Here is a 26,124-nt window from a genome sequence, read left to right as displayed (position 1 = left end):
ATTAGTAATTAATAAAAAAAAATTATAAATATAGTTAAACATAGATAAATGAGAGCTGAAGGGACAGCGATCTGTTTTTTAAGGGATTTTGCATTAACCCGGGCATACAAAGTTAAATAATGAATCTGTATCATTTATACAATATGTATAAAACACGCTAATTATGTATATAATAAGAAACAAAATGGGGAGTGTCTGTTTAAGTTTAGTTAAGCGGATGAAGAAAGTTTGGTGGCTTTGTTATTCATGCGAATTTTGTGTGTCTCATTGGAAGGGAGAACAACATGTGTTCGTATTCAAATTTAGATTTGAGTATTGTTTTTTTGAATACAGTGTAAGCTCCTGAAATTATAGAGAACAGTGACTATGGCATATTCGATGATTTGAATGCAATAAAGAGTCGCTATGGATTAGAAAATGAATTATATAGGCATTATCAAGTATGAATCTCTCATACAGCAAATACGTTCATCCACTTAAAGCTTTTAAATTTACAACCAATCACCCTGTATAATTAAAAAAGTAATTCGTTAAAGCGTACAATGGCTTAATCCTAAACTAATCTCACTTGTAACTGTGTACACTTGTTTTTTTTGGCAAATAAAATAATATAAAAATGCAACATTATAACTCCCGATGGTCCAAATCAAATGCTGTATAAATGCACATGCCAGGACAATCATTTATCAAAAAAATCCATGTCACCTCTCTAATTCAAGAACTAACAATATTTCAGGCTCTTCACCATAGCCAGACGATGGAGGGTTGTTCGGCGCCGCTGGTTGTAAAATTCGCGGACACACAGAAGGAGAAAGAACAGAAGAAACTTCAGGCGATGCAGGCGAGCCTCTGGGGGCTTACAACGCCTGTGAATCCCGCGGCGTACTTGGCGTCGGAAGCGGCATTGTCTCCTGCAACGCAGTTGCAATTATTGCAACAGCTGCAAGCGGTTGGGTTGCAGCAACAACTGCTTCAGGGGCAGGGGTCCACGTTATTGCAAGGTGTGTATCATTATTTTAAAATAACATTATAGTTTCATCACAAAAAATGTAACTACAAAATGTTGTTCTTTAAAAAAATCTGTTACAGTTTTTTTTATTTACTTTTACAAAAATTATTTTTTTATCATAAATCTGACCGTTATTGTATGTTATATTATGTATAAAATTAAATCTGTATATACATATATATTTGTATAAAATAATAGGTTAGATAAAAGGTTTCCTTTTTTTTCTTTTATGCGTAGCAAGAATAAAAGTAGAGGCACCTTTGACTACTAAATTTCTAAATTGACGTTCAAAAACAATTTTCTAAATTATTCCTTTTTTTAAATATTAGTTTTTTATTGTTATCAACACCAACCAGGCTTATATGGCCAAAAAGTTTTTATTACAAATTGATGTCATTATTTGCGAAAATACTTTTTTCGCTAACCAATATTAAAATATTATCTTTTAGATGTTAAAAATTCCGACAGCGTTGCATACTTCGGACGGTGCTAGTGCGGGCTATTGTACAATTGGTTCGATTTACCTACGCTGGTATTGCGACCAAAGTTGTCATTAAGGTTAATTAGCCGTTGAGGGCAAATCGCTTAATTGCTCCCACAGCGGAGTTTCCACGCAAGCGGTTGAATAAAAACTCTTTGTACACACGATGTGGTATCATTTAACTAATGCGATGTTTATATTAATTGAAACAAAAAAATTAAAAAAAGTATATGACATGGACTTTACAATTGTACACAATATTTAGTTTAAAAGTTATAATTGAAAATCATAAATACATCCAATTACTATTTTACAGTGTACTTATATAGTTTTACATGTGTCATATGTTTAATTTGCGGTTATGTTGCACAATTTTTAAAAATCATGTCAGATGAGAAATTTATTTTTTTCACATTAAATACATATAAAACGAAACCAATTCATTTTGATTACAAAAAATAGTGCACAGTCTAAATTCAATCCACCAATAATAAAATCGGAAAATACTTATTTAAATTTTGACTAAATATCAAATTTTTAAATATGTATCGCGAGTGTTATTAGTATATATGTCAGATATGCAAATTTCTAGCACAACTATGGGCTGTGAAGATCTTTACTCCCCTAATTGTATTTTGTTGCCGTATATGTATTTATTTACAAAATTTTGAAATAACGCATTTCGCCTGTAAGAGTAAATACACTTTTTTTTTGTTCTGGCATTTGCCTAAACATACTTATATCGCAACAAAATACAATTGGGAATTACTGTAGTATTGGTATATAACCCGATCTGTACCAAAAACCTGCGGTTAGTTTATGTCTGTATAAGCTTTTTTTAGTGTTTGTTTTTTTTTTAATATACCTTTGCCTGTTTAGTGACTTGTCGACATCATAGCACATTTATTTTGTAATATCTGATTTTTATTATCCTTTTTTTATCTCGTTGTACTTTACAAAGCATTACGTTAGTATATATTGTATTGAAGTTTTCAAATCCAGCAAATAATATCTACTTTTATTATTAGTCTATGCTTTCAAATCCACTGCGCTTTTGATGTACCGCGGCGATACTTATAGGAGAATATCGGCGGCTCCATTTCATCAGTTTGTCAATGCTCGCGGCGGCCATATCCCAAGTCCCAACCTTGCGTGCGTTTTCCTGTAGTGCGAAACTGCGGTTTTGGTAACACTTATTACCTGCCAATTTACATTTGTTATAATAAATCTAGTTTCACATTTTATTCTTATCCACGTTTATAATAATTATGTGCCTAAACCTGTGGAATTTTATTAAAAAGTTCAGCGCCCTTCTATCTGCAAACCTAACTTAAATAAATAGTGTCTTATAGTATCAGCTTTAAACACGTCCCCGTTATATGACTTTATGAGCTATAAATACCTAACTAAACCTAACGACTGCCTCTATATTTCTGTTATTTACATCTACTCGTACTATTATATATAACATAACTATCATCAATTCATTTTGTTTGTGAATATCCTGCTTATTATAACAAACCCTTACTATTATTATATCTCGCTGCGAACCATAGGCCTTCCCCTAAAAATTGTCAACAATGACCGATGTTGTGCCGCCCTCGTTTAACGAATTACCGTGAACTTAACTATTTCGTCGGTCGACCTGATGGGTGACCTGCCTACACCGTATCTACTGGCTCGTGGTCATTATTAGAGAACCTTTCGACCCCAAAAGCCTTCAGTTACAAGAACGATGTGCCCCGTCACTGTCATTGCAGTGATATATTTGCTACAATACATAATATCATACTCATTATCTTATTACTAAAAAACACACTTAGAAGTCGGTCAGTCTAGTGTAGGGCTTACCCACGCCGCGTCTACATGCACGTGATTATCGCCTGTAATACATTTTATTTAACCCATATTTTTGTTAACCCCCTTTTTATTTATCCTCTTCTGTTTTCTTTGCTCACCTTGCACCATGTTCCTCTTAGGTGTTAACTATCAGGATATCGGTTTCAATGGCGCAGGCCTGAGTGGTGGCGCCGTGAGTGGTGTCACCGGCGTCGGTGGGATTGGAGGGGGAGCCGCAGAGCAACTGGGTGGTCTTTTGGCACCTGTCTCCGTGCAGAACCTCGCAGCACTTGCTGCCATGACACAGCCGCCTGTCGTGACGCAAGCGGCGCCCATAGCGCCCGCCGCCGCCCCGCAACCAACGGCGCCACAGTTGTGTAAGTGCGCTTTGTTTTTCTTTTCCGATTATAGACTATTAAAAAAAGTATATATAACCTCCTTTAAATTGTACCATCGTTTAAATGTTATTAAATATATATACTTTAAATATATTGTTTACTGAGATTCTAATACGTTGTTAAAAATTTAATACTGATTGATTATAGCTGTTAAGTCTTTAAATGAGTGAATGTAGCTCATTTGATAGCAATACATCCTAGTCTAAAATTATGGACTTATAAATAAGATAATGAATAAAAAGAGATTTCATAATTAAGATTTCGAAATAATAAAAAGCAATGTTTACTATCTGTCCCTGTAAACTTTTAACTGCCAGAAGTCACTGGCCTCTCGGAATGATTGAATATAGGTAGAAAAGCGTTTATGCTTTTTGCTGACAAATGAGACATTTGGAACATTGACTGAATCAAAGCTGTTGACCAACCACCGTGTATAACCTACTTTGTAGTAAGATAATGATTGGAATCTATAAAATTTACATAGTTTTTTTTTAATTTATTACCAAAATAACTGTAAACAGATTCCAATATGTTGTGTATAAATTTTTTTTAAATAAAGATTTTAAAGTAAAATAAGGTGTTAAAATTAGTATGGTTAGATGTGATTAAAAGTAAGATATGTTTATGAAATGGATTGAATAAAAAAAATAAGAACAAGTTAATATAATCAAAGTGAAAATGTAAATAGTTTCCAATATTTTATGTATACATTTTTTTTAAATAAAGATTTTAAAGTAAAATAAGGTTTAAAAATTAGTATGGCTAAAAGTAATTAAAAGTAAGATATGTTCATGAAATGGATTGAATAAAAAAATATGAACAAGTTAATATAATCAAAGTGAAAATATTTTCAGTATCGATACGAGTTGCGATTTGGCAAACGGATTGACATTTTTTTAATGCCAATCCCTCTTCTAAAATTCGCCTTCCGAAAAGACAATTAAGCTCAATAAATTCCACTCTAATTGCCAGACCTGTCCAAATCTTTAATTGGAATGTAGCAACCCCGAATGTAACTTGAGCGGTAAGAGGGGAAAAACCATGACGATCCATTTTGTCCGCAAACTTTCCTATTTCAGGTTGGCCTTTAGTACGTTATTGAGAAATAAAAAATCCTGATAATTAACGATGAAACTTTTTCACACTTCAGGTCTTCTCGGGAAGACTAACATCACAGGTAAACAAACATCAATGGAATCGAAAGTGTGTTGCTGTATTTAAAAGGAATGATTTGTTTATGGTTACGTACTATTGTAATAAATGACGAATCGCACACACAGATGTCGCTAATTATATATTCAAATATTAAACCAGGGGTGAGGAACACGCGGCACGTCAAAATGTTTATGCGGCTCGCCGAATATTTCTAAATTTGAATTTATTTTATCGACTTTCTCTCGTCAATATATAGTTATAAAATTAATTATAATAAAATTGCGGTACGTGCTAAAACAAAACAATGAATTAATAATAACCACCGATCAAACTTGAGTGGTGCACGATTAGAAAGCTGTATATACGCGTAATATATACACGTTTGTGTCGGAATGATGCCAAATTTTTCACTAAAATTTTCAAGTATATTAGTTTATTCGTTCTTTTCTTTTTTGCATTAATTTTGTTGAATTTGTAAGATTTGTGAAATATTAGGAAGTGTTACATTATGTGCAGCCAGCCAAATAATTTTAAAATTTAAACTGGCCCGTTAATTAAAAAAGTTGCTCACCCCTGCGTAAAGCCATTAGTTCCACAATTGATTGAGGTGACCCCCAGAGGTCCACGGGAAACTTACAAAAAATGGAAGTTAATACATAGGTTTCAACAAACATTTATTTGCTTTCGATAGTAAAGAATTCAAAAAAGTTTGCTCGACTACAGCTGTTAATGCAGACAGATAATATTTTAAGACCTCAGCGACTAGTTCTTATAAAAACTTAAATACACCTATCCCCCGATTTACACGGTACTCGTTTTACACGTTTTCGCTTTTACACGGTTTTCCAAAAAAGATTTTTTTAATTTTTTTTAATAACCGATTTTATTACCATCTCTCCTAATGTAAATATTTCTGCTTGAAACATCGAATCGGCACAAATAACTTCGAGTGATGAAAGTGAATTCAAACCTTTGATTCCGAAAAAAATGAGGGTAATTTCTTTTTTGTTCTTCTGTTTAATGTGTTGTAATTAAATTTAAAAAAAAAAAAAAAAAAAAAACAGCTTTTCCGTAATATATTAAATATTTTAACTTGTCAAGCATTTTGTTTTTATTTCTGTGTACGCCTAAAATTATTGAAAAAAATCCGCAACTGTTAAATAGCAAAATCATGCATTTTCTGCAAGCTTTTCGATTTACACGGTTTTGACTTGAAAATTTTTAATTTTCAATTTACACGTTTTACTCAGGAACGTATCTACCGTGTAAATCGGGGGATAGGTGTATTCCATATTCAGTACAACATTTCAAGACTTGCAACTTGCAAGTTGGATGCAACTCAGACATTTTTCCTATGAAATTGAAATTCTGGGAATATGATAGAAGTATAGCTGCAGAAGGTCCCCCAGAATCAGTCAAATTTTGAAATTAATGAGAAAAAAAGTTTGGGAACCTTTGGTTTAAACATTATGATATACTTTTCGAGAATTTGACATGTTTTTGCATATACTATTCGTCATTTATTACATTAGTCAAAGGCTTGATAAGGCTTGGTTTGATTTCTGTTTGCATCGAAGTAGAGTTGGCGAAATGCTTTTGAGGTTAGGTCTTTTACTTCAGTCTTTGATCGAAACCATTGGACGTCAAACGTACATTATGAAATAACCAATTTATGTGCATTGTTTGCTAAATGCCCTTGTCAGTTTGAAGCAGTGAAAGAGTCTTAAATATGTTGTTGTTGTCTTTTTTTATTTCTGTTGTTTGTAACATAACGTTTTAACTAAACGCAATCAAATAATTTTGGCATGTTGTTTTTGTTTATTTACAGAGCACAGAATAATATCTAACTACATAGCGTGTAATAAATAATAAATAATAGCGGAATGAAATATCAGACAATTAACCAGTGTTTGTTTGTTCTTTGTTTATGCATGACTCTGCTAAAATAATAATAGAGAATATTGTTTTTATTACGTGGTAATTCGGTGGACAAGTTTGATTTTTTTTTCTATAATATTTTAATACCATAGTTTAGATTGTAAATTTTGGTTCTGTTTAAATGAATATTTTTGAAATCTTCGCTATGTTTACACCTATGTCAATACATAGTGATATCTCTGGAACCATAACGCTTAGGTACTTTTAATTAGGTAGGTAGAATTGTTTCTTTTTCTGAGTAAAGGTAGGCTATAAACAGATTTTAGAACTTGTTTAAACTATAGCTAATGTATGGTTAAAACTTGGAGAGAATTTTTTGAATTAAGTATGAGAATAGATTTTATAAAATTGCACTGACAAAGAAAGTGCGGACCGTACCAAACGAGCGAGGGACAACTAGTGCAATCATATTCATATTTAAAATTGACGAGACACAATACTTTCTAAAAAAAACTTACTCTATCTGTCAATATGAACATGGGTTTCCAATTTACTAAGATATGAATGGCCGAAAGGCGCGGCAAAGCTAAATTATAATGTATAGATGTACTCTATTTTCTTAAAGCACATGCACTTTAGAGTGTGGACCCGGCTTTATGGCAAATAGGCAGTAAAATGCGTTTGGTACACTTGGCCCTACGGCAATTAGACATTTATGAACATTTGGTAGATTCAGCCCTATGGCGATTAGACACTGATAAGCATGTAGAAATCTCAGCTTTGTGACAAATAGATACTAAAGCGATTTTGATAGTTGCGACCGTATGACAAGTAAACACCAAAGAGTGTAAGGTAGAATCGGCCTTATGGCGAGTAGACACCATAGAACGTGAGGTAGGCCCGACTTTGTGACAAATTGACACTAAATAACGAGTGGCAGATAAGACCTTATAGTAAATACATTTTTTTAAAGCGTCTGGTTGATCAAACCTTGTGGCGACTAGAAACTAAAACACTTTTTGGCAATAGGATACAAAAGACTATGTAGTAGATACGACCTTGTAACAAGTAGACAAGATAGTGTGTTAGACCCGATTTTATAGCAAATAGACATTTGGTAGCGTGTGGTAGACACATACAAATAGATACTAAATAGCGTAGGATAGACTCGACTCTAAAGCTAAAACGTTCAGCAGATCTGGTCTTTTGACACTTAGGCAGTAAAGAATGTGTGTTAGACTTGTCCTAATAGCGAGTAGACACTAATGAGCGTATGGTAGACCCGGCCTTATGGCGAATAGACACTAATGAGCGTATGGTAGACCCGGCCCTATGGCGTGTAGACACTAATGAGCGTATGGTAGACCCGGCCTTATGACGAGTAGACACTATTGAGCGTATGGTAGACCCAGTCTTATAGCGAGTAGACACTGAAGAGAGTGTGGTAGACACGGCTTTATGATATTTAGACAATAAAGAATATATAGTAGTCCCGGCCTTGTGATTGAAGAGCGTGTGGTAAACACAGTATACAGTCACCGTAGAGGTTATGCTGAGTGTGTGTGTGACGTGTGCAGGGTCGACCGCGGAGCCGCTGGGCTCGGCGTACGCGGCGCAGTTCGGGTCGGCGTTCGCAGCGGCGCCACTGGGCTCCGTCCTCGGTTCAGCCGCCGCCGCAGCTGCCGGTAAGCAAGTCGAAGGTAAGACGGCCCGGGACATGGAAATGTGTTTTTTCATTAGAAAAACCACATTCACGAATGCGATGCTTGGATATGTATTTATGAAATAATATATTATTTGGGTAATTTATATATTTAATTATGACCACGAGCCGATCAAGGCAGATCAACCACATAGTCAAAGACGAGAAAAGTCGCTGCATGTGGGCAACGTAAGACCGATCATCAATCTTCTGGGGAAACCTATAGACGTTTATCGTCAAAAATTATAATGATAATGATGATGATGATGTACATAAGTATATTATATCAATATTTATTTAAATATCTAAGAATTTTTTTCAAACCAATTTGATTATATGCCATGTTATTAACATTTTTTTTTATCTCAAAAGACACAATGAATGGTGAAAGGGAAAAAAATATGAAAACTTTCTTAGAATATATTTAAGGTTGTAACTTTTTTATTTAAAAGTAGGTGTATTACACTAATGTATATGCATCATAAGAGAGAAAAGTTCTAAAATTCTCTTTGGACAAACATTTATTTGTTTGTAAAAATATATATATCAGTGGCGTAGCTAGGGGGTGGCGAGCGGGGCGGCCGCACCAGGCACCACAAGCAGGGGGGGCACCAAAATTGAAAATAATTTTTTTGAATTTTTTTTTGAATGATAAATAATGAAATGTTAAAAGAAAAATGAAAACCATAATTTAAAGTAAATAACATAAAAAATATATCGAATTTTACTATTTTTGTGCTAAAAAAGTTGTTAAATAATATGAACATAAAAAAAAGTAAACGGTTACAAATTATAATATACACAGTGTTTAAGCCTTTCATTCGCAAAACACATAAAGTGTTTTTTAAAAGGGCCCTAAATCACAAAAACACATATCTGTGTTTCAAACTAGTCGACACTATTGATTTTGAAAATGTGATTAATGACTTTGCAGGCCAAAAAGCGAGGAATGTTCGTTTTTAAATGTTCCTTATAAATTTTATTAAGATCTAATGTTATTTTTTATATATTTATTATTATTTTGAACCAAAAAAAATTATATATTAACTACATTCTGTTCTGAATTTTGAAATTATTTAGACAGTTTGGGGGGGGGGGCACCAAGCCCCAATCTGCCCCGGGCCCCAAATACCATAGCTACGCCACTGATATATATATATATAAAAAAAAACATATTTTTAATACAAATTATATTTATTGATTTACTATATTTATTTAATTTTAATACAAAATACGCGCATCGAATTTTTATTTTAAAAGTTATACTATATATATTTTAAATTTAGTCAATAATTTGTGACATTGAATTTCAAAATAATGCGATTGCCAAAATCCGAAGTGCCAAATAATTGCAAGAGCCGCATGAGGCTTGAAAACTGTAGATAGCATTCTCCCCCTTCCGCCTTCCCTTCCTGGTATATTCTGATAAAAAGTTCACTGATTGACATAAGCCTCTCCTATTGATTTCCAACAGGACTGATCGAAAGTCACAAGCATTTATCGTCTTCCGACGAACTTCACACGACAGTCTTCGGTCAGGGCCACTCTTATAGGTAGACGTCCTAATTGAATAAAAAAGTCTTATAAAAGTGTTGTTCCGCTTTGCAGGTCCGGAAGGAGGCAACCTGTTCATATATCACCTGCCACAGGAGTTCACCGACACGGACCTCGCGTCCACCTTCCTGCCTTTCGGTCACGTGATATCGGCTAAAGTGTTCATAGACAAACAGACGAACCTGTCGAAGTGTTTCGGTTTCGTCTCGTACGATAACGCCGCCTCGGCGCAGGCCGCAATACAAGCCATGAACGGCTTTCAAATAGGTACAAAGAGACTTAAAGTTCAATTGAAACGTTCTAAAGAACTGTCAAGACCATACTAGAATATTCCAGAACTTGTTCCTAGTGAATTTGAAAAAAGAAATAACAAAAAAAATATAAACTATGCAAAGAGGTTGTAAGTTTTTGAACGTTTGTTGTGATGTAACCGGTGCACTCGAACTGAGGCTAGTTCATAAGGTTCGTTCGAAAACGCAAGTCCACGTGCACAGTTGTTATCTAATAAGTATAAAGGTTAAGGTTTGTGTCAAAGGATTTATCGTTTCCAAAGTATTCCCCAAATTCATTTATTAATGTAATGTTTATTTTTAATGAAATAAGTTATAGTCACTTTAATGATAAGTTAAATGCGTTTAAAAACTTTCGCGATTCGTAAACGCCAAAGAGCTGGTACTAATGTTAACTTTAAAGTGGTTTCAGAACGTATAACTATCAAAGAGAAAAGTGTCATATTGTAAAATAAGAAAAGTTTATTTCGTCACCCAAAGCTTAAACGAACGATTAATTGTATAAGTATCTTTTGTTGTTATACATATATTTACACGTATAAAATGGGATGTGTCTTCAATATTCTATATTTTATTGTTTGTGTTACCATTCAAATAGTGTTGACTAATAGATAAACAAAGCCAATGTCAGTTCGATTTTCGTCTTTTTTTGTTTAAAATAATACGATGTTTAGATTAAAAAAGGTGATCTCAAAGCGATCAGAGTATTTATTGTTTACCTTACTTGTTGTCAATAGCGTACTTAACTGTCTTCTAGGATTATTGTGTAACTGTTCAGTTGTAATAAGTTTAATATGTTTTACGCTAAGTAATCATATTCCTTTTCATTCTTCATACTAATCCAAGAAACATAGTGCCAGTTATTTAAACCAAAATATAATTATAAATTTCATATTTTTAACACTTTTAAATCTAGCACAATCATTTCTAAACATGTTATCTGATGTAAATTAATTTGAACAAAGCCCTCGTTGACTTACAATAGCTACAAACTTCTTGTTTCACTGTATTAATGCGATTTAAAAGTAAAATTTTATTGTCACGGTTTAAAAAAAGAAGACAATATTACAGAGCAGACTAATATTATTCTTGTATTTTGCATATCAAAAAACACTGGCCGGTTAGTCAATTTTTTTTAGGTTAAGATTGATTATAGACTATTACGTGTGTAAGTTTATTCGTGATTATTCGTTCTTAATTATTGCATATTTTTTCTTTCATAATTTATAAGTATTTTTCTCTTATAAATTAAAATTATAAAAAATGTTTCTATTACGAGCATAGATAAACAAGAGATGATTTGTTTATAATGTGCATTCTTCTATTTCACATAAGTATTGTCTATAAATTCATTGCTAGTTTAATTAAATTTATATTGGTTATAATTGTCGTTGTCGAAATTGAATTTGTATTTTCTTTATGGATGTAATTTAATTTTCCACCCTTTTTAGCTGAAATATCAAGCAGAATAAACCTTCATTATCAACTTGTTGATAATTATGCATTAGTTCTTCTAAGTAACAATATTGTAACGCAGATGAAATTACTGGCAACTTATTTTGGGAAATACACAATGCTGCCAACATAATGTCTTTACCGTTAGAAGTCTATTTCTTATGTAATTCGTGACGTTTGACCACAAAGACAAATCCTAGTTATTATAATTTTCTTAAGTGACATAAGAGTTATTGTATCTTTATTAAATTTAATTGAGTATTATATTATATTGAAAATGTATTGAAATGGGCTTATTATTAGTTTAATTCTTAGTCACTTTTTGATGTCTAATGAAAGACAATATCTAGACTGAATAAGTTCCCTTTCTTAGATATTAAACAGATGTTTTATTGTAAATCGATAAATCGTCTTGTGAGTTCTTTTGTAAGCGTTTACGGGGAACAGTTTTTATTTTGTCAAATTATTTGAGGGGATGAATTATTGTACATTATTTTCACAAGATTGAATAACCAAACTTTCCAAAATGTTACCAGGCTTAAAAATAAAACATTCTTTATTTAAATTTCTATAAAATTGATCGTATTGCGACATCGTATTTCATTGACAGTAAAAATAATAAAATGAATAATAGTTTATTTATTCAATCATGTGAACAAATTGTAAAAAGAATGATCCTAGACACGACCGCTCTAACACTCTGTTAGATATTGATTGAAAAATATTACATTGTAAGAATTTTTTACCTACAATTCTTGGTATCTCGGACTAGAAACCTCATTGTTGTTGTGTGTATCGGAAAAACGCTACCGGCTCGAAATTCAAAGTTTGCCATACCCGTATTAATTTAAAAATAGCAAACATGTAAGTCACAGAGCAGAATAATTATTTTCCACTATTGTCATGTGTTCATCGGGAATATGTAAATTCGGCAAAAGCTATGTGATAACATTTGTGAAGCTCAAAAATTTTTCTAAAGATTTTCGTTTCATTATGTGTTCTGTTCACGACAGACTAGATTAGGTAGACTAAATTAATGGCCAAGTTTTTAAAAAGCGTCTAAAAATTTTGAGCAAAAGTGACTTCTTCACGCCTTTTTTACGGTACCTTGCGAAACATTTTGTGGAACGCGTGAGCTGTCAAATAAGACATAAAAATGCTATTTCAAAAATTCACGCAAGGTATTGCATGTAGATATGCCTAGATTTCTACTCAATGTGGTAATTTGGTTACCTTGTTTACATATATATTTATTTTCGAGAACGCTAGATGAGGGTAGTCTGAACAAAAATAATTATAGAGTCACGGTACCAGCATATCCTACTACAGACGCAAAATTATTTTTACACTGTTTCGAAGCACCTTTATTTAGTAGATATACAATTGGATGAAAATTAATATGAAAGAACTGTTTTATACAACACCCGTTTTGTTGATTATAAATGTAAATAAATGTCAAGTTTAATTGCCTTTTTTATTTAAACCATAAACAATATATTAGTTAGTAAGAAAAGGACCAATATTTAGCCACTTCCGCACATGCAGTGGTCGTGCAACAAAGTGCACCGCCCGCCAGCCCGCTGATAAATGCGCATGTGGCAAACAATGCGAATTACACAACTACCACCGTTAAATCACTCAACGCGTGTTTCACCCCTCCACGGGGCATCTTCAGGAGTTATATTACGCCGATTAGTACCAAACACAGAGTCAATATATTAGTATAAATATGACTTAATATGTTAGTTCGTTATGACACAGAAAAGGCAAAAATCTTCTAAAGACACCGAAACCCTGTCTTAGCTGTTCAAAAGCTTCGAGGTATCCCACGGTATGCTTTGTAGCTATCAATACAAGATATAAATTAAAATTTTGAACACTATTCCAATCCTACCACTCAATGCAATAAAATGGAGCAAATCTGCAAAAGAACCAAGGTTACCGACGTAAATCGAAGAATTACTCCTTTGTACTTCACACGGTACACATGTACGTACACGGTTGAAATTATTTTCACCCGCACTAAGCGTTTTGCTGATACTTTTATAGTGCGAACAGGGAAAGAGTAGTACAACCGGCGTCATTGTTTACAAGCAATTAGGAGTCTTCAAGACACGAGTGAATAAGTTTCTAAGCAAGCATGTAGCATCGAAGACCTCGTCATTGATTAACATTAGGCCAAATGCTTCACCTATAAAGCATAAAAAAGTGTAGACATCTTTCGGACATCAGACTGTCGTTGGAATTGAAAAGTTGAAAGAATTGAAAACATGATAATGACAAGGTCTCCCTGGTCTCTCTTTTAACAATGTTTACTTTATAGGTCAAAATACTCATGACATTTGATATCCCAGTGGATCTCGTAGAATTTCCTTTAATATAGTAATCTAATCTATTTCACATGGTATATTAAAAAGAGACTAGTGACAGTTTGCACGAAGTACACGTTATCTTGCAGAAGTCCATCTTCTTCTTCTTAAAGTGCCTCTCCAACTAGTGGAGGTTGGCTATCAGCTTCCTGCTCTCTTCCTTATTTTTGGTTCTGCGTAATAGCTCAGCAGCGCTGGCGATTCCGGTCTACTCTCTAATGTTACGAAGCCACGACTTCTTTCTCCTACCAACTTTCCTTTTACCAGCGACCTTTCCCATCATGATAAGTTGAAGGAGATTGTATCGTTGGTGTCGAAGAACGTATCCCAAGTAATCGATTTTCCTTCGTTTTACTGTGAGCATTAGTGCGCGTATATGGCCGATTTGTTTCAGAACTTCGACGTTAGTCACCTTCTGAGTCCAGCTTATGGACAGCATGCGTCTATATGTCCACATTTCGAAAGCTTCTATACGCTTACGAAGGTCTTCCTTTATGGTCCAGGCCTCACAGCCGTACAGTATAATAGGCCAGATGTAACAGTGAAGCGGAAGTCCATCCTAAGTAAGAAAAGGATCAATATTTAGCCACTTCCGCACATGCAGCCGTAGTCGTGCAACAAAGTACACCGCACGCCAGCCCGCTGCCACCGTCAAATCACTCAACACGTGTTTCACCCCTCCATCTATATGTATCTTCAGGAGTTTTATTACACCGGTTAGTGCCAAACACAGAGTGGCTCACTCTTGGCGGGTATAATTACATCGAAGATGGCGTATGACAAGCCCTTCGCAGAAGTTTTTATTCAACCTCGGGGTGCTAACATAGTAAAAAACAAAATATGTTTAGTAAATAGGAATAATGCTGACATTTGATTTTATTTTATAAAGTTTAACTATTAATGTTACTCTTTCCATATTTTTATTACTGTAAACATTTGTTATACTCCTTATTAGTATTACTTCTTGTAGATATTTTCGTGGGAAGCCTAAACCTTGCAATGGCCATCTATGGACTTAAACAATATATATCAAAATAAAAGAAGTAAGGCATAAGCTAAATTACAATTTTATGTATATAGCCAAACGGGATTACCAGAAACAAATTGTGTCAAAAAAAAAGTCGCTGGTTCAAAAATATTGCAAAAATTACCCTCTGATTAACTAAATACTTTAATAAATAAAACAAAATTAATTTATCACATTTATTACTTAATCATAATCAATCTTCTCGACTATTTTTTCCTTCACTTCTTTTTCTTCTGAGACAGGTTCTCCTTTCGATCCTACTTCTGGAACTACTGATGCAGGCTTAAGTGGTTTAATGAGTCCGTTCTCATCCGCGAAAGGCAGGATAAAGCATACCAGACGGGACTCGACACCTAATATGTAGTGACAGGTCCTTGGCTCCAGAAGGTACAGGGAAACCTGTGCCGGTCTTGAGGAGTTCTCCAAGCACTTCATTTTCACCTCAGTTTGTCGTGGCTTACCTGTCTTGTCGCAGATGTCACCTCCAGAGTAGAAATGGGAAATAGATGTGCGGACTTCTGAAATTGAATGTGTCTTCAAAATAAAATTTATATTTTCGTACATTTTATTTACATAAATACCGATCCATTGACCGTGATGTTCACGGACCGGCAAGCGGACCTTGTTGAGGTCGTCTGAAGGCGGTGCATGACGCCGCTTCTTACTGATGTCATTATAAATCTATGAGAGAAGCTTGTCTAGCAGTGGACATCCAACAGCTGAAACTATAATAATGATGATGTAAGATCTACCTCTCAACGTGGTTTAGAAATGTTATAATGACGTCACAAGCTAATTATTTTAAATGGAGAAACAAAATAGTTTTGCATTCCACACTCACCGACAGGCTTGGGCGCCTTCCCCCTGTTTTCTTTAATCCACTCCAGGTGGGCCTCCTCGTTGAACTTCCCCAAAAGCACCGAAGTCTTCTCCCCTGTCCTGTCTACGTGATATTGGACCACGTGTTTCCCGTAACAAAACTCATACTTCCACCAGCCCGTACCCTGGAAACGTAAACATTCATATGAGCTCCTGCTTTATCTCTGTCTCTCACACACACCACACAAATACTCGTCCTTCATCTTTTCTTTCATTCATTTATTCACATTATCATCTAATTAGATTCAATTAAATTCACCACTTGTATATGTCACGAGAAAATTCCCAAAAGAGTTCCATTAGATAAAAACTATATTCGGATTGAGCTACGAGGGTTCCTAAAGCGTCTTGATTTAAGAAAATCTCATAAGAAATTCAGACAGATTTTGTTAGTCGTTACAATGGGTCTATCTTACAACAGCAATTCATTTCCAAGCTCTATTTTCACTTAAAAATCTTTTACACTGTTATAGTCAACAACATCATTGGAGTGTACTATTTACCATACAGTTTTCAACTAGAGTTACAAATAAATAATAAAACGTAAGAAATCCTACCCAGCAAACCCTACTAGTAGGGTTCTCCTCTATCATTACTAGCAGTATGCACCGGAGACCCCGTTCAATATCCTTCTTATGGGACAATAACAAGAGACCACTTCCTGTTGCTTATCCCAGGAAGAGCATTCGTTTTATTTATTTATCTATCTATTTGTTCGCCATTTTTACAATCTTTATTAAGGCGAACTACCAGTCAACCTAAGATCGTGCAGAGAGAGAGAGAGAGAGAGAAAGTGGACAGGTGACTAAATGTTATAAAAAAGTTAATTGGTTAAACAAACATATGGTATTTAAATAAATACAATATCTATTATAATTTCATAAATAGTATGTACGCTTTGGACAAGAAAAAAAATGAAGGCACTGATTTGAGCAAAGGACAAACTAATAAAAAATTATTTGATGACCGTAGATTTACTCTCATGGTTTGAGACAAAGAATTGCAAGCATGAAGCAGGAAGACGAAGTTTTAGACATAGATAAATAATAGAGAGTATTTGAGGTTGAGTTTTTAAAATCCAATCTATGGGCAGAAAGACAACATCGTATTTCCATAGGTTAAAATGTAGTTATTGACAATATAGTCTAGTTTATTATAATCTGCATTTAGATCGAGAAAGTCAGTTAGTCGACTAGAAAGGCCCCATTAACTCCCTCCAACTGGACATCCCCTCATAGTCATCGGCTATTCTAAGAAACCCAAACTTAACCATTAAATTTACATTACCGTTCTTACTTTTATCTTAAAAAGTCACTTACCCCATTCAAGCAGTTCTCGCCGTTAAGGAAGGCCTCGATAGGTGAATCACCAGTAAAGTCTGGCACTTTCTTTTCCGTTGCTGCTGTAATTTTAGTCTCATCAGTTCCTTCATCTTCATGAAGCGGATGCAATTCGAACTTGAGATGTGTCTCACCGTCCTGCAATATAAAATTAATTATTACTATTTACAAATATACTGTTGGTGGATCTTTATCATTGTAGATATAGAACGTCCACATCTGGGCATAGGCCTTGCTTATAGATTTCTTATAAAACTGGTATGAAGTGATTTAAATCAAGCGTCTTTCCGCAACCTTTACCAGGTCGTCTGTGCACTGTATGCTATGTCTGCCAGTCCGTGAACTCCTCTTCAGAACTTTAAGGTACAAGCTGCCACCGGTGCGCACCACTATACTAACTGCCACTTCAACTTGCTAATCCATTGAGTAATGGTTAATTCTGATTCGAGCCTGAACATAGCCCTCTCCATGGTTCCTAAATCTTTTGAAATTGTATGTATCCGTGAAAAGTGGATTTTTCACCAAAGGGGGCGTTATGAAGAATCTATATTGGATGCAAAACACATTTGACATTTAACTCATATAAAATTCTTATTGTAAAAACGTTGTATTTAATTTATTTGATACATGACTGTTGATTACAAGTCTGTGCAAATTGCCTGCTTTTGAACTGCCCTAATGAGAGATGGTCAGTTTGTGTATGACCTTTCATTTGTTGATTAAGTTTTAATTTTATTTTAACTCATACATCATTTGTGATTTTTGTTTGAAAATATGAAATAAATCTCTTTTAGAACAAAACGTAATTGTTATTTATTTACTAAAGAACTTCATATAAATTTAGTATGAACTTTTAAGTAAATACGTATTGGTAATAATAAGTAAGTATATATTATAAATAGATAGTATTATAATCTAAGAAAAACTAAACTAAAACTAAAAAAATATACAAATAAAAAAGCATGCACCTATATAAATTACCTTATCAATTTTCTCAACTTTCAATACAGCCACAATATCCTTAGCATCTTGTTCCTGAACGACATGCCAATGTAAATGTTAATTAAGCAACTACACACTACAAAAAAAGATGTATAAAAAAAACCACAGACAAAAAATACACACAAATTAAAAAAAATTATATGAAAACAAATAACGCAAAATATAATTATAACCAGAAATCAGATACTATATTTACATGAAGTTGAAATGTTTCTTTATAATGAAAAGCATTCTTGATAAATTTCAGGATTCTATGGGCACATATGACAACAAATTCCACTTGCTTTTGGTCAGGTTTGGTTGATTTCATATGCACAATATTTTCTTTTACTTAATATATATATGATAGCTTCAGGTAAATATTTAATCTCTGATTACAGGCACTATTTTCAATAACTTTCTAAAATGTTAATATTTTATATTGAAAGGCATAGTCTCTTACAAATACAATACTTTGAACAAAGATTTACATAATTCCTTTACAGAACATTTGAGACAACAGAATTTTGTATCTCTATACACTCTGTTTTTTGCAGTATATGAAAATTTAAAACATTTTTTTTATTTTATTTTATGCAATTTCACAAAAACAGGTTCGAGAACTTATTTTCAATTTTTTTTGCCTGCATACTTGTCAATGTCAAATACTCTATATAAATCGTTTTTATTCTATTATATTTAGATAATAGGTTACCAACGTGATTGATACATGATATATTTTATTTAACTGTCTAATTAATAATAGATATGTAAAATCGATTATTAACCATTTAGTAAAAAAGGGGATGTAATGTTATTTTTTTATTTTAATCGAAAGGAAGCTGTTGTCCATAATTCGGGAAGCTATAGGTTCCCAGACTTTTTTAACTGCAATTTCAAAATTTAGCTTTTTCGGTGGATCCCCTCGCTATACCTATATTTCTATTATATTCTCAAAATTAGACAAAAAATATGAAGAAGAGATCTATGGAAATTTGCTGAGTTCTTTCAACAAGAGAAGATAAATAATTGGAAGATTAATTAACTCATTGCTGGGAATCAATGTCAAAAAATTAAAGATAGACAACAAAAAAAAAGAACCAATCAATCTTCATTTAATTTAGAAAACTCCCTATTTGGAGTGGTTAAAATAAAAAAAAAACACACACACATACTAATTGACCACATTAGGATTCATGATACTATACCAGGGGTGGCCAAGCTCTTTGATAATGCAAATCACATTTTGAAATTTTAAGTTATTTGCAAGCCACAATTGAGTAAGCATTAAAAACGCGCTAACGAATATTTTTTTTAAAGAAATAATATTTATTAAAATTATTTAAAAATACAAAATATGTGTATTGAAGTTAGATATAATGGTACGCATATATGACAGCACTCCTAATAATGCCTAATATGCTGGCTAATTATTTATGATCGGTGCTTGGATTTCGCTAATTTTATGGTGGAATAATGATAATAATTATTCACACGAGTGATTTGTTTCAATTAGCCAGGAGTTGACATAAATAATATTAAAAAATGTTAATATTGAAATAATTCAACAATCAATCGGAGCCAAAAATAATCGTTCAATGAGCCGCATGTGGCTCGCGAGCTGCGGTTTGGCCACCCCTATACTGTCTCTCAAATACAACTAAAGAAAATTTAATAAAAATTTATGATAATAATCTACAAAATTAAAAAAAAAACAGTTTAACTAAATGTAAAAAATAAAATTTAAATATACACTTACATTACTGTTTAGAATTCTTAAATCGTTATTATATTTCGCATCATCATATTTCATCTTAAGCAATCCTAGAGGTTTCGTTGGTGCCCCAGCTAGCGGGTAACAATTAATGGCGTTTTCACTGACATCCTTTGGTTTAAACTGTGGATGCTCGCAAAGCAGCGGGGACAGAATAATAATCTCATACTCGCATGTGGCTGTCTCTTTAAATGAATACACTTCATGCTTCCCATCGCTATAGCAAACATAGAATACTCGGGTGACACGAGGCTTGTCATTCAAATCACATATTGTGCCTGAAAATTTAAGAATTTTACTCATAGTCCAAGAGTTAGGAGACGATGAAGATGATGAATATCAAAAGTATAGGGAAACTTCTCAGCATTCCATGGAAGTTGGGTTCATCACATTGTAACAACTTACTTTCAACAAATTTTAAAAAAGTGTTTTACTTTAATATATTCAAATTACTTATTTAAATTATTAAATTACTGAAAATTAAATATAATATTTTCTTAGTACACAGGCAGTCTTGACAGTTACAACTACCTAACCTAATCAGATATTTAGTACTTATAAGAAATCTATGGGAGAGGCATATGTACATCTTATGGCTGAAATGATGATGACATTTCAAATGTTATGCAGCATCTATGGTTATTGGACAAATACTAAATAAATTAAATATTCTCAGTTAAAATAGATATATTTCTCTAGTGATATTTGAATAAATCTAAAAAATCATTGGTAGAAATATTGAGTAAAATATACTCTAAATACACTAAAAGAAAAGAAAATTGGTCAAATATCAGTTGAACTCTGATAAATAATTCATAAAAACATTACCTCCATCCATCACCATTTCCACACTAGGTAAAGCAACCCTTTCAACCTTTATTGTTTTTGGTGGCACTTTGCTTTCTTGCGCAGACTTCATATCTGCCACCAGCTTCAGTTGATTCTCCATAGTCCATAGACCTAAATAAAATTCCTGCGTTTTGACTTGTTTCCCTGAAATGTAGATTATAAACACATTAAGATTGTATATATGATTGTATATGAAAGCAATGATCAAGAATTAAAATTTCTTTATTAAATTGAAAACCAAAAATTCGGGCTGTTTTTCAAACCTCAGTGCAGTTTAAGTTACTAAAAATAAATAATTTAAAAAGACTATTTCTATCTTTTATTACATTCCCTAGCATTATAAAAAAAATAAATGTGGTAAAGACAATTTTGCATAGCAAGTTTTTTATTTTTTAACCCTTTTACTTAAAATACTGTTGGAAGACCTGATGTCTAGGATAGAGCGAATGATTCAAGTTTCGTGAGGTTGTTTTACTTTGCAATGGACTGATTGGGTAGAAGTTCCTATGGAGTTACTCCTAATTCTATGTATGCAGAGTGCCTGCCTGAAAACTAAGAATGGCTTTGCTACATTCTCACATGAGTATGACAGATAAGATGTCTACTACTCAACATAAATCTCCCCCAGATTTCCAATAAGATGGGTTTGATATAGCCTGCATCAGGGATTTTCTGATGACAAAGTAATTTGTCCAGCTTGGGATGGTTGTCCTAAGCTGTGCTTGTGAGTCAGTAACCTACAAAAATATCAGCAATCCCCTAAAAATAACTCATTCTTAGACATAAAACAAAGTAAAAAACGAACCATCTCTCTCTTCATGGTACTGCCTGATGTATCTTCCATGGCATACTTCATAACTCCAATAACTTTCTAGTCTATATGAACAAATTTTTTGTGAGAACAATGGATTTAATAAACTGACTGGTGTAGGTCCATCATACTCAGCTATGTTCATAGACTGTTTCGACTGGAGTTCTGGCAAATGGCATTCATACTTTTCCTTCTGTGATGTTGTTACTTGTACTACCTCTTTAGTCTGGAAATAAGAAAGTGATTTGGCTATATTATTTGGAATTAAACAATAAATAAAAATTATTTTTAACTATACTTATTTAGGAACTGTTCAACATACTAGCCAGAACGAAATATGTAGAAGAATACAATATGTTATTGCTCGTATCCCTAGCATCTAAATTGTCAAAAGAAACAAACAAATTAGAACTAAAAATTCTAATAAAATGGCAGTCGCTTTATAATGATATGTTTTAGTAATCATAAGAAGAATTTTAATCTCTAGTTAATCATGTTCTACACCTTAGTAGAGTTGTTTGATTTTAGTTTTTACATAATAAACCTTTTCATGTCATCTTGATTAAGAGAGTGCCTATAACATATTTTTATGTTGTCATAAGTGTAACTTGTATTCTATGTAAAATTATGTTTTATTACCACCTTTTTTACTCACCTGGGGCTTACTGGCCTCTTCTGCTTCTTTTTCCAGCGCATCATTAGTGCCAGGCCAATTTATACTAAATAATATATTATCGTCAAATCCTTTAAAATCGTGTTCAATACATTCTACTAAAACTATTGCGCTTATAACTATAAACCAAACCTTCTTCATTATTAATAAGAAGTGAAAAAAAATCTAAACATTTAGGTAAATTTTCATTAGACAATAATTATTAATGTTCCTTTATTATTTGCGTAAAATCACTTTTTGACAATTAAACAAAAATATTTGAAATATTAACAGTCTTAATTAAAATAGCAATCAATTTATAAGAAAGTATACTTAAACTTGCACTCTTCTTTTATAATAGGATTATACATCACCAACATAATACTTCAAATGACTTGGAGCATTCTTATTTGTAGTACTCTGTTGACTAAGGTATTGACAAGAGTCCTTTGGCCAGTAAGAGATATTTATTGTAAAGAATGTATATATAACGAACGTACGCACGTACATATTTAGGAATATGAACAGAAAAGTCTCTTATTAGTAGTAAATGGCAGATTTTACTTAATGAAGGCATTATAAAATTTTTAAAACATTGGTCAAAACGTGATATTTGTATTTAAATAGCCCAAAATTTAAAATGTTTGCTGCTTGGTGATCTGTTTTTATTATTTATGGTCAATAGTCGACATAATGCGTTTTGATTTCGTTTGTAAATTATATTTTTGTATTGCTTCTTATAAGACATATCTTGTACTGTTCTTTATGCGAATTACCAAAGCTTTGTTAGATTTAGACCTTACTCGCCAATAAGATAATAATCTATTTGTAAATTTTCAATTACAACAGTTATAATTTAATAATTGTTTTTTTTTTAGTTTCACATACTTATTTTATGATTTCTTTTGCATGTTTATCAAACATTTGTGCTTTTTGATTATTAATTATAACCATCTTTTAAATTTAAAATTTGTTTATATTTAATTTTAATAAATATTACTTGAATTTTATGTTTAAAATTATAATAAAATATAAAAGACAACAAAACTACAACACGTGAATCTGTCACATACAAGGGCTGTAGACGAATTGTCACTGTATCAGGATTCTGATTCATTGTCAGATTTGTTTTTGTCAAAATGGCGTTTAGTTTTCCAGCCTTCTCATATATTATAGCCTTAATTGTAGATGCTTTTCTAATATTTTTCTCTATATTTCACGTTATAGCATTCGATGAACTGAAAACAGATTATAAAAATCCTATAGACCAGTGCAACAGCCTTAATCCTGTTAGTATTCGATTAACATGTTTATGGCGGCACTGTACATCTATATAACTACTTATTTCTTTCCAGTTGGTGCTACCGGAATATTTATTGCATTTACTCATTAATTTATTATTCTTGCTGTCTGGAGAATGGATTTCATTATTGATTAACGTGCCATTGATTCTTTATCACATCCATAGGTGAGGTTATATATCAACTAGTTATCATTATAGGTAATATTTCGTGCAATCCATAGCTTATTACTGGTAATTTCACATTTTTTTTATTATTAATAAGACTAATGTGATTCATACATTTGGCATAAATTTATCAGAACTCATAGTGATAACATATATTTCTGAATAAAGTTATCTGAGTAAAGTAACTGTCAGATCTGAAGTTAAGGTCCTTTCACGCACCTGCAGTTTGTAATGTTGGAACATATTGAGTGATAGCCCAAACCGGATTTCCTGCCAAATATATATTGTATAAGCCTAAACCAAGTTTCACAAGGAAACCCTCAAACATGGTTTTAAAATATGCATATCAGCAATTTGCTTCTTCCAATTTGTGGTAGAGATAGATGCTACAATGCAAACAGTGATCTTCTGTTAAAAACACTTTAAAATGACCAAAAGTTCATCTTGTAATAGTTTTCATTTTGTCAACTTTAAAGCTATATGTTCAGAAGGCATAGGCATAGAACAGCTCAGCCACGACCAGTTTACTATTAAGTTATGGACTCTCTTGTTATAGATCTCTCTGTATCCAATTGGTGCAATTATCAATTTTGTTGAAAAGCACTATTTTAAATAAATTATTAGTGTCTTACTTATTTCCAACTGAAGTATAAGACTGAAAAGAGCTAAACAATAAAAAAGTTATACATTTTAATCATATAGTGGGGTACAAAAGCATCTGGAAACAAAGCTGCTGGGTTTTCGGCTTTATCGGCTTTTCGGTCGCATGCATTTTATAAATAGTCAAACATGTTTCTTTTTTCAATGTGTTTTCTTTTTAATTTAATTTTTACATATAAATGTTGTTTATAATGTCCAAATGTTTCATTTAATATTTTAATATCATCACTGTCTCAACTCTTATGTTAAAAAAATTTTTGGTATCAAAATGCTCTAGCTATTTAAAAAATCTTATAACTTATTAGTGTGGTGTTAATATTTGATCAAAACTACAGATCATATGATATTAGCTAATTTAATAAGATATTTCTAAAGTAAAAATTATATTCCTTTGAGAAAGTATTTGTAAGCCATTTATAAATTAATTACATGGTTTATTACAAATCATTGTTTACATGTCCATGATAATGTTAGTATCAATTCTCACTACAATAATATAAGTTATTTATTTACAGATACAGAACAAGGCCAGTGATGTCAGGGCCTGGTCTCTATGACCCCACCAGTATAATGAATGCGGATGTCCTGACAGTATGTCAAAGAGAAGGCTGGATTAAACTAGCATTTTATCTTTTGTCATTCTTTTTCTATTTGTATGGGTGAGTAATAATTTTATGATGGAGCCCTTTTCCGTAACAGTACTGCTTTGCAGTAACAGTTTTTTACTACAACCTGCATATTTTACTATTTTATTTTTCACACACTGTAATAAAAATAAATTTCACTGATCAGTGATATGAACTCGGTATACTCTTGATAGCATGAAAAAAACGTTATAAATCAAGCCAGTGCTCCAGAGGATTTAAACTTAGCTTTAAAGAAGTGGTGTCTCGGATAAATGCCTTCAGCATTTTTCTACTTCAAATCTAAATAAGTAAATATCAATAGGTGAATAGCATTTGTCTATACCATTATTGGCATCTTTATGTGATATGCAAGTTATTTGAAAAATCATATTTTTTAAAAGTTTCAGTATGATAATAATAAAGAGACCTTTATGCTAAAATTGATATATCATTACCATAGAGGCTAAGAATATTTAAAAAAAGGTAATATATATTTAATTTGCGTATTTCATTTTCAGAATGATTGTGGTGTTGATAGCAGCTTGAAGAGTTGGAGAGTATTAAAATTGTGCATTTTTAAGCCCTAATTTATTGTTAGCTGTCCTTTAAGTAACAAAATATTGAGAACAATTTTTAAATTTTCTAACAATGTTAGAAATTGTGTCATTGTTGTATTTTCATAATAAATACTCTTAATATTTTAGTTTTATTACACTTATTTCACCCTATATATAAACCTTTGTGATGTCAAAAGAATTCACGGTAGTTATCTAAATGTGTATTATCTGTTACAGACCAAGCCCATTGTAACAAAAGCACAGTTACTTATATTTTATCTGTACATTGACAGTTGGCTATATGTCATTAAGTGTGGAGTGAATGAACGAGTTATGATAAAGGGAGCAAGATCTATTTATTCTCAAAGTT

The 26,124-nt window shown here is 32.5% G+C and overlaps 3 protein-coding genes across 5 annotated transcripts in view; 2 read left to right on the top strand and 1 right to left on the bottom strand.

Moving 5' to 3' along the window:
- LOC137932634 (CUGBP Elav-like family member 1) overlaps positions 1-11,845 on the top strand; it is a 218,395-nt gene extending 206,550 nt beyond the window's left edge. Inside the window, exons 7-10 of the mRNA XM_068776253.1 lie at positions 737-1,001; positions 3,470-3,706; positions 8,338-8,460; positions 10,071-11,845. Coding sequence (XP_068632354.1) covers positions 737-1,001; positions 3,470-3,706; positions 8,338-8,460; positions 10,071-10,342 — 897 coding nt within the window. The 3' untranslated portion in view covers positions 10,343-11,845. The remainder of the gene's footprint in view (positions 1-736; positions 1,002-3,469; positions 3,707-8,337; positions 8,461-10,070) is intronic.
- A 3,474-nt stretch (positions 11,846-15,319) lies between these two features.
- Positions 15,320-22,781, bottom strand: LOC137932701 (endoplasmic reticulum lectin 1). Of its 3 annotated transcripts, none has more exons than XM_068776350.1 (8): positions 22,447-22,781; positions 21,786-22,017; positions 20,960-21,124; positions 20,117-20,409; positions 18,358-18,411; positions 17,356-17,514; positions 15,999-16,161; positions 15,320-15,672 (listed from the first exon to the last, which is right to left on the bottom strand). In XM_068776350.1, exons 1-8 carry the CDS (start codon positions 22,603-22,605, stop codon positions 15,341-15,343), a joined length of 1,557 nt encoding a protein of 518 aa, XP_068632451.1. In that variant the 5' UTR covers positions 22,606-22,781; the 3' UTR covers positions 15,320-15,340. The 3 variants fall into 3 exon arrangements, with proteins under 3 accessions (XP_068632451.1, XP_068632450.1, XP_068632452.1); XM_068776349.1 differs by having other exon boundaries at positions 15,320-15,675; positions 22,447-22,774; XM_068776351.1 differs by lacking the exon at positions 18,358-18,411 and having other exon boundaries at positions 15,320-15,675; positions 22,447-22,775.
- Positions 22,782-23,544: 763 nt separating this feature from the next.
- On the top strand, positions 23,545-25,883 carry cni (protein cornichon). The gene is made up of 4 exons (XM_068776714.1): positions 23,545-23,732; positions 23,799-23,911; positions 25,087-25,230; positions 25,716-25,883. Exons 1-4 carry the CDS (start codon positions 23,583-23,585, stop codon positions 25,741-25,743), a joined length of 435 nt encoding a protein of 144 aa, XP_068632815.1. The 5' UTR covers positions 23,545-23,582; the 3' UTR covers positions 25,744-25,883.
- Positions 25,884-26,124: the final 241 nt, after the last annotated feature.

This window comes from Battus philenor, unplaced genomic scaffold, assembly GCF_028537555.1.
Source record: "Battus philenor isolate CCGP_79_NKW_IND1 unplaced genomic scaffold, ilBatPhil1.0.hap1 SCAF_12, whole genome shotgun sequence".
Taxonomy (NCBI): Eukaryota; Metazoa; Arthropoda; class Insecta; order Lepidoptera; family Papilionidae; genus Battus; species Battus philenor.
This window is presented reverse-complemented; position numbering and strand designations above follow the sequence as displayed.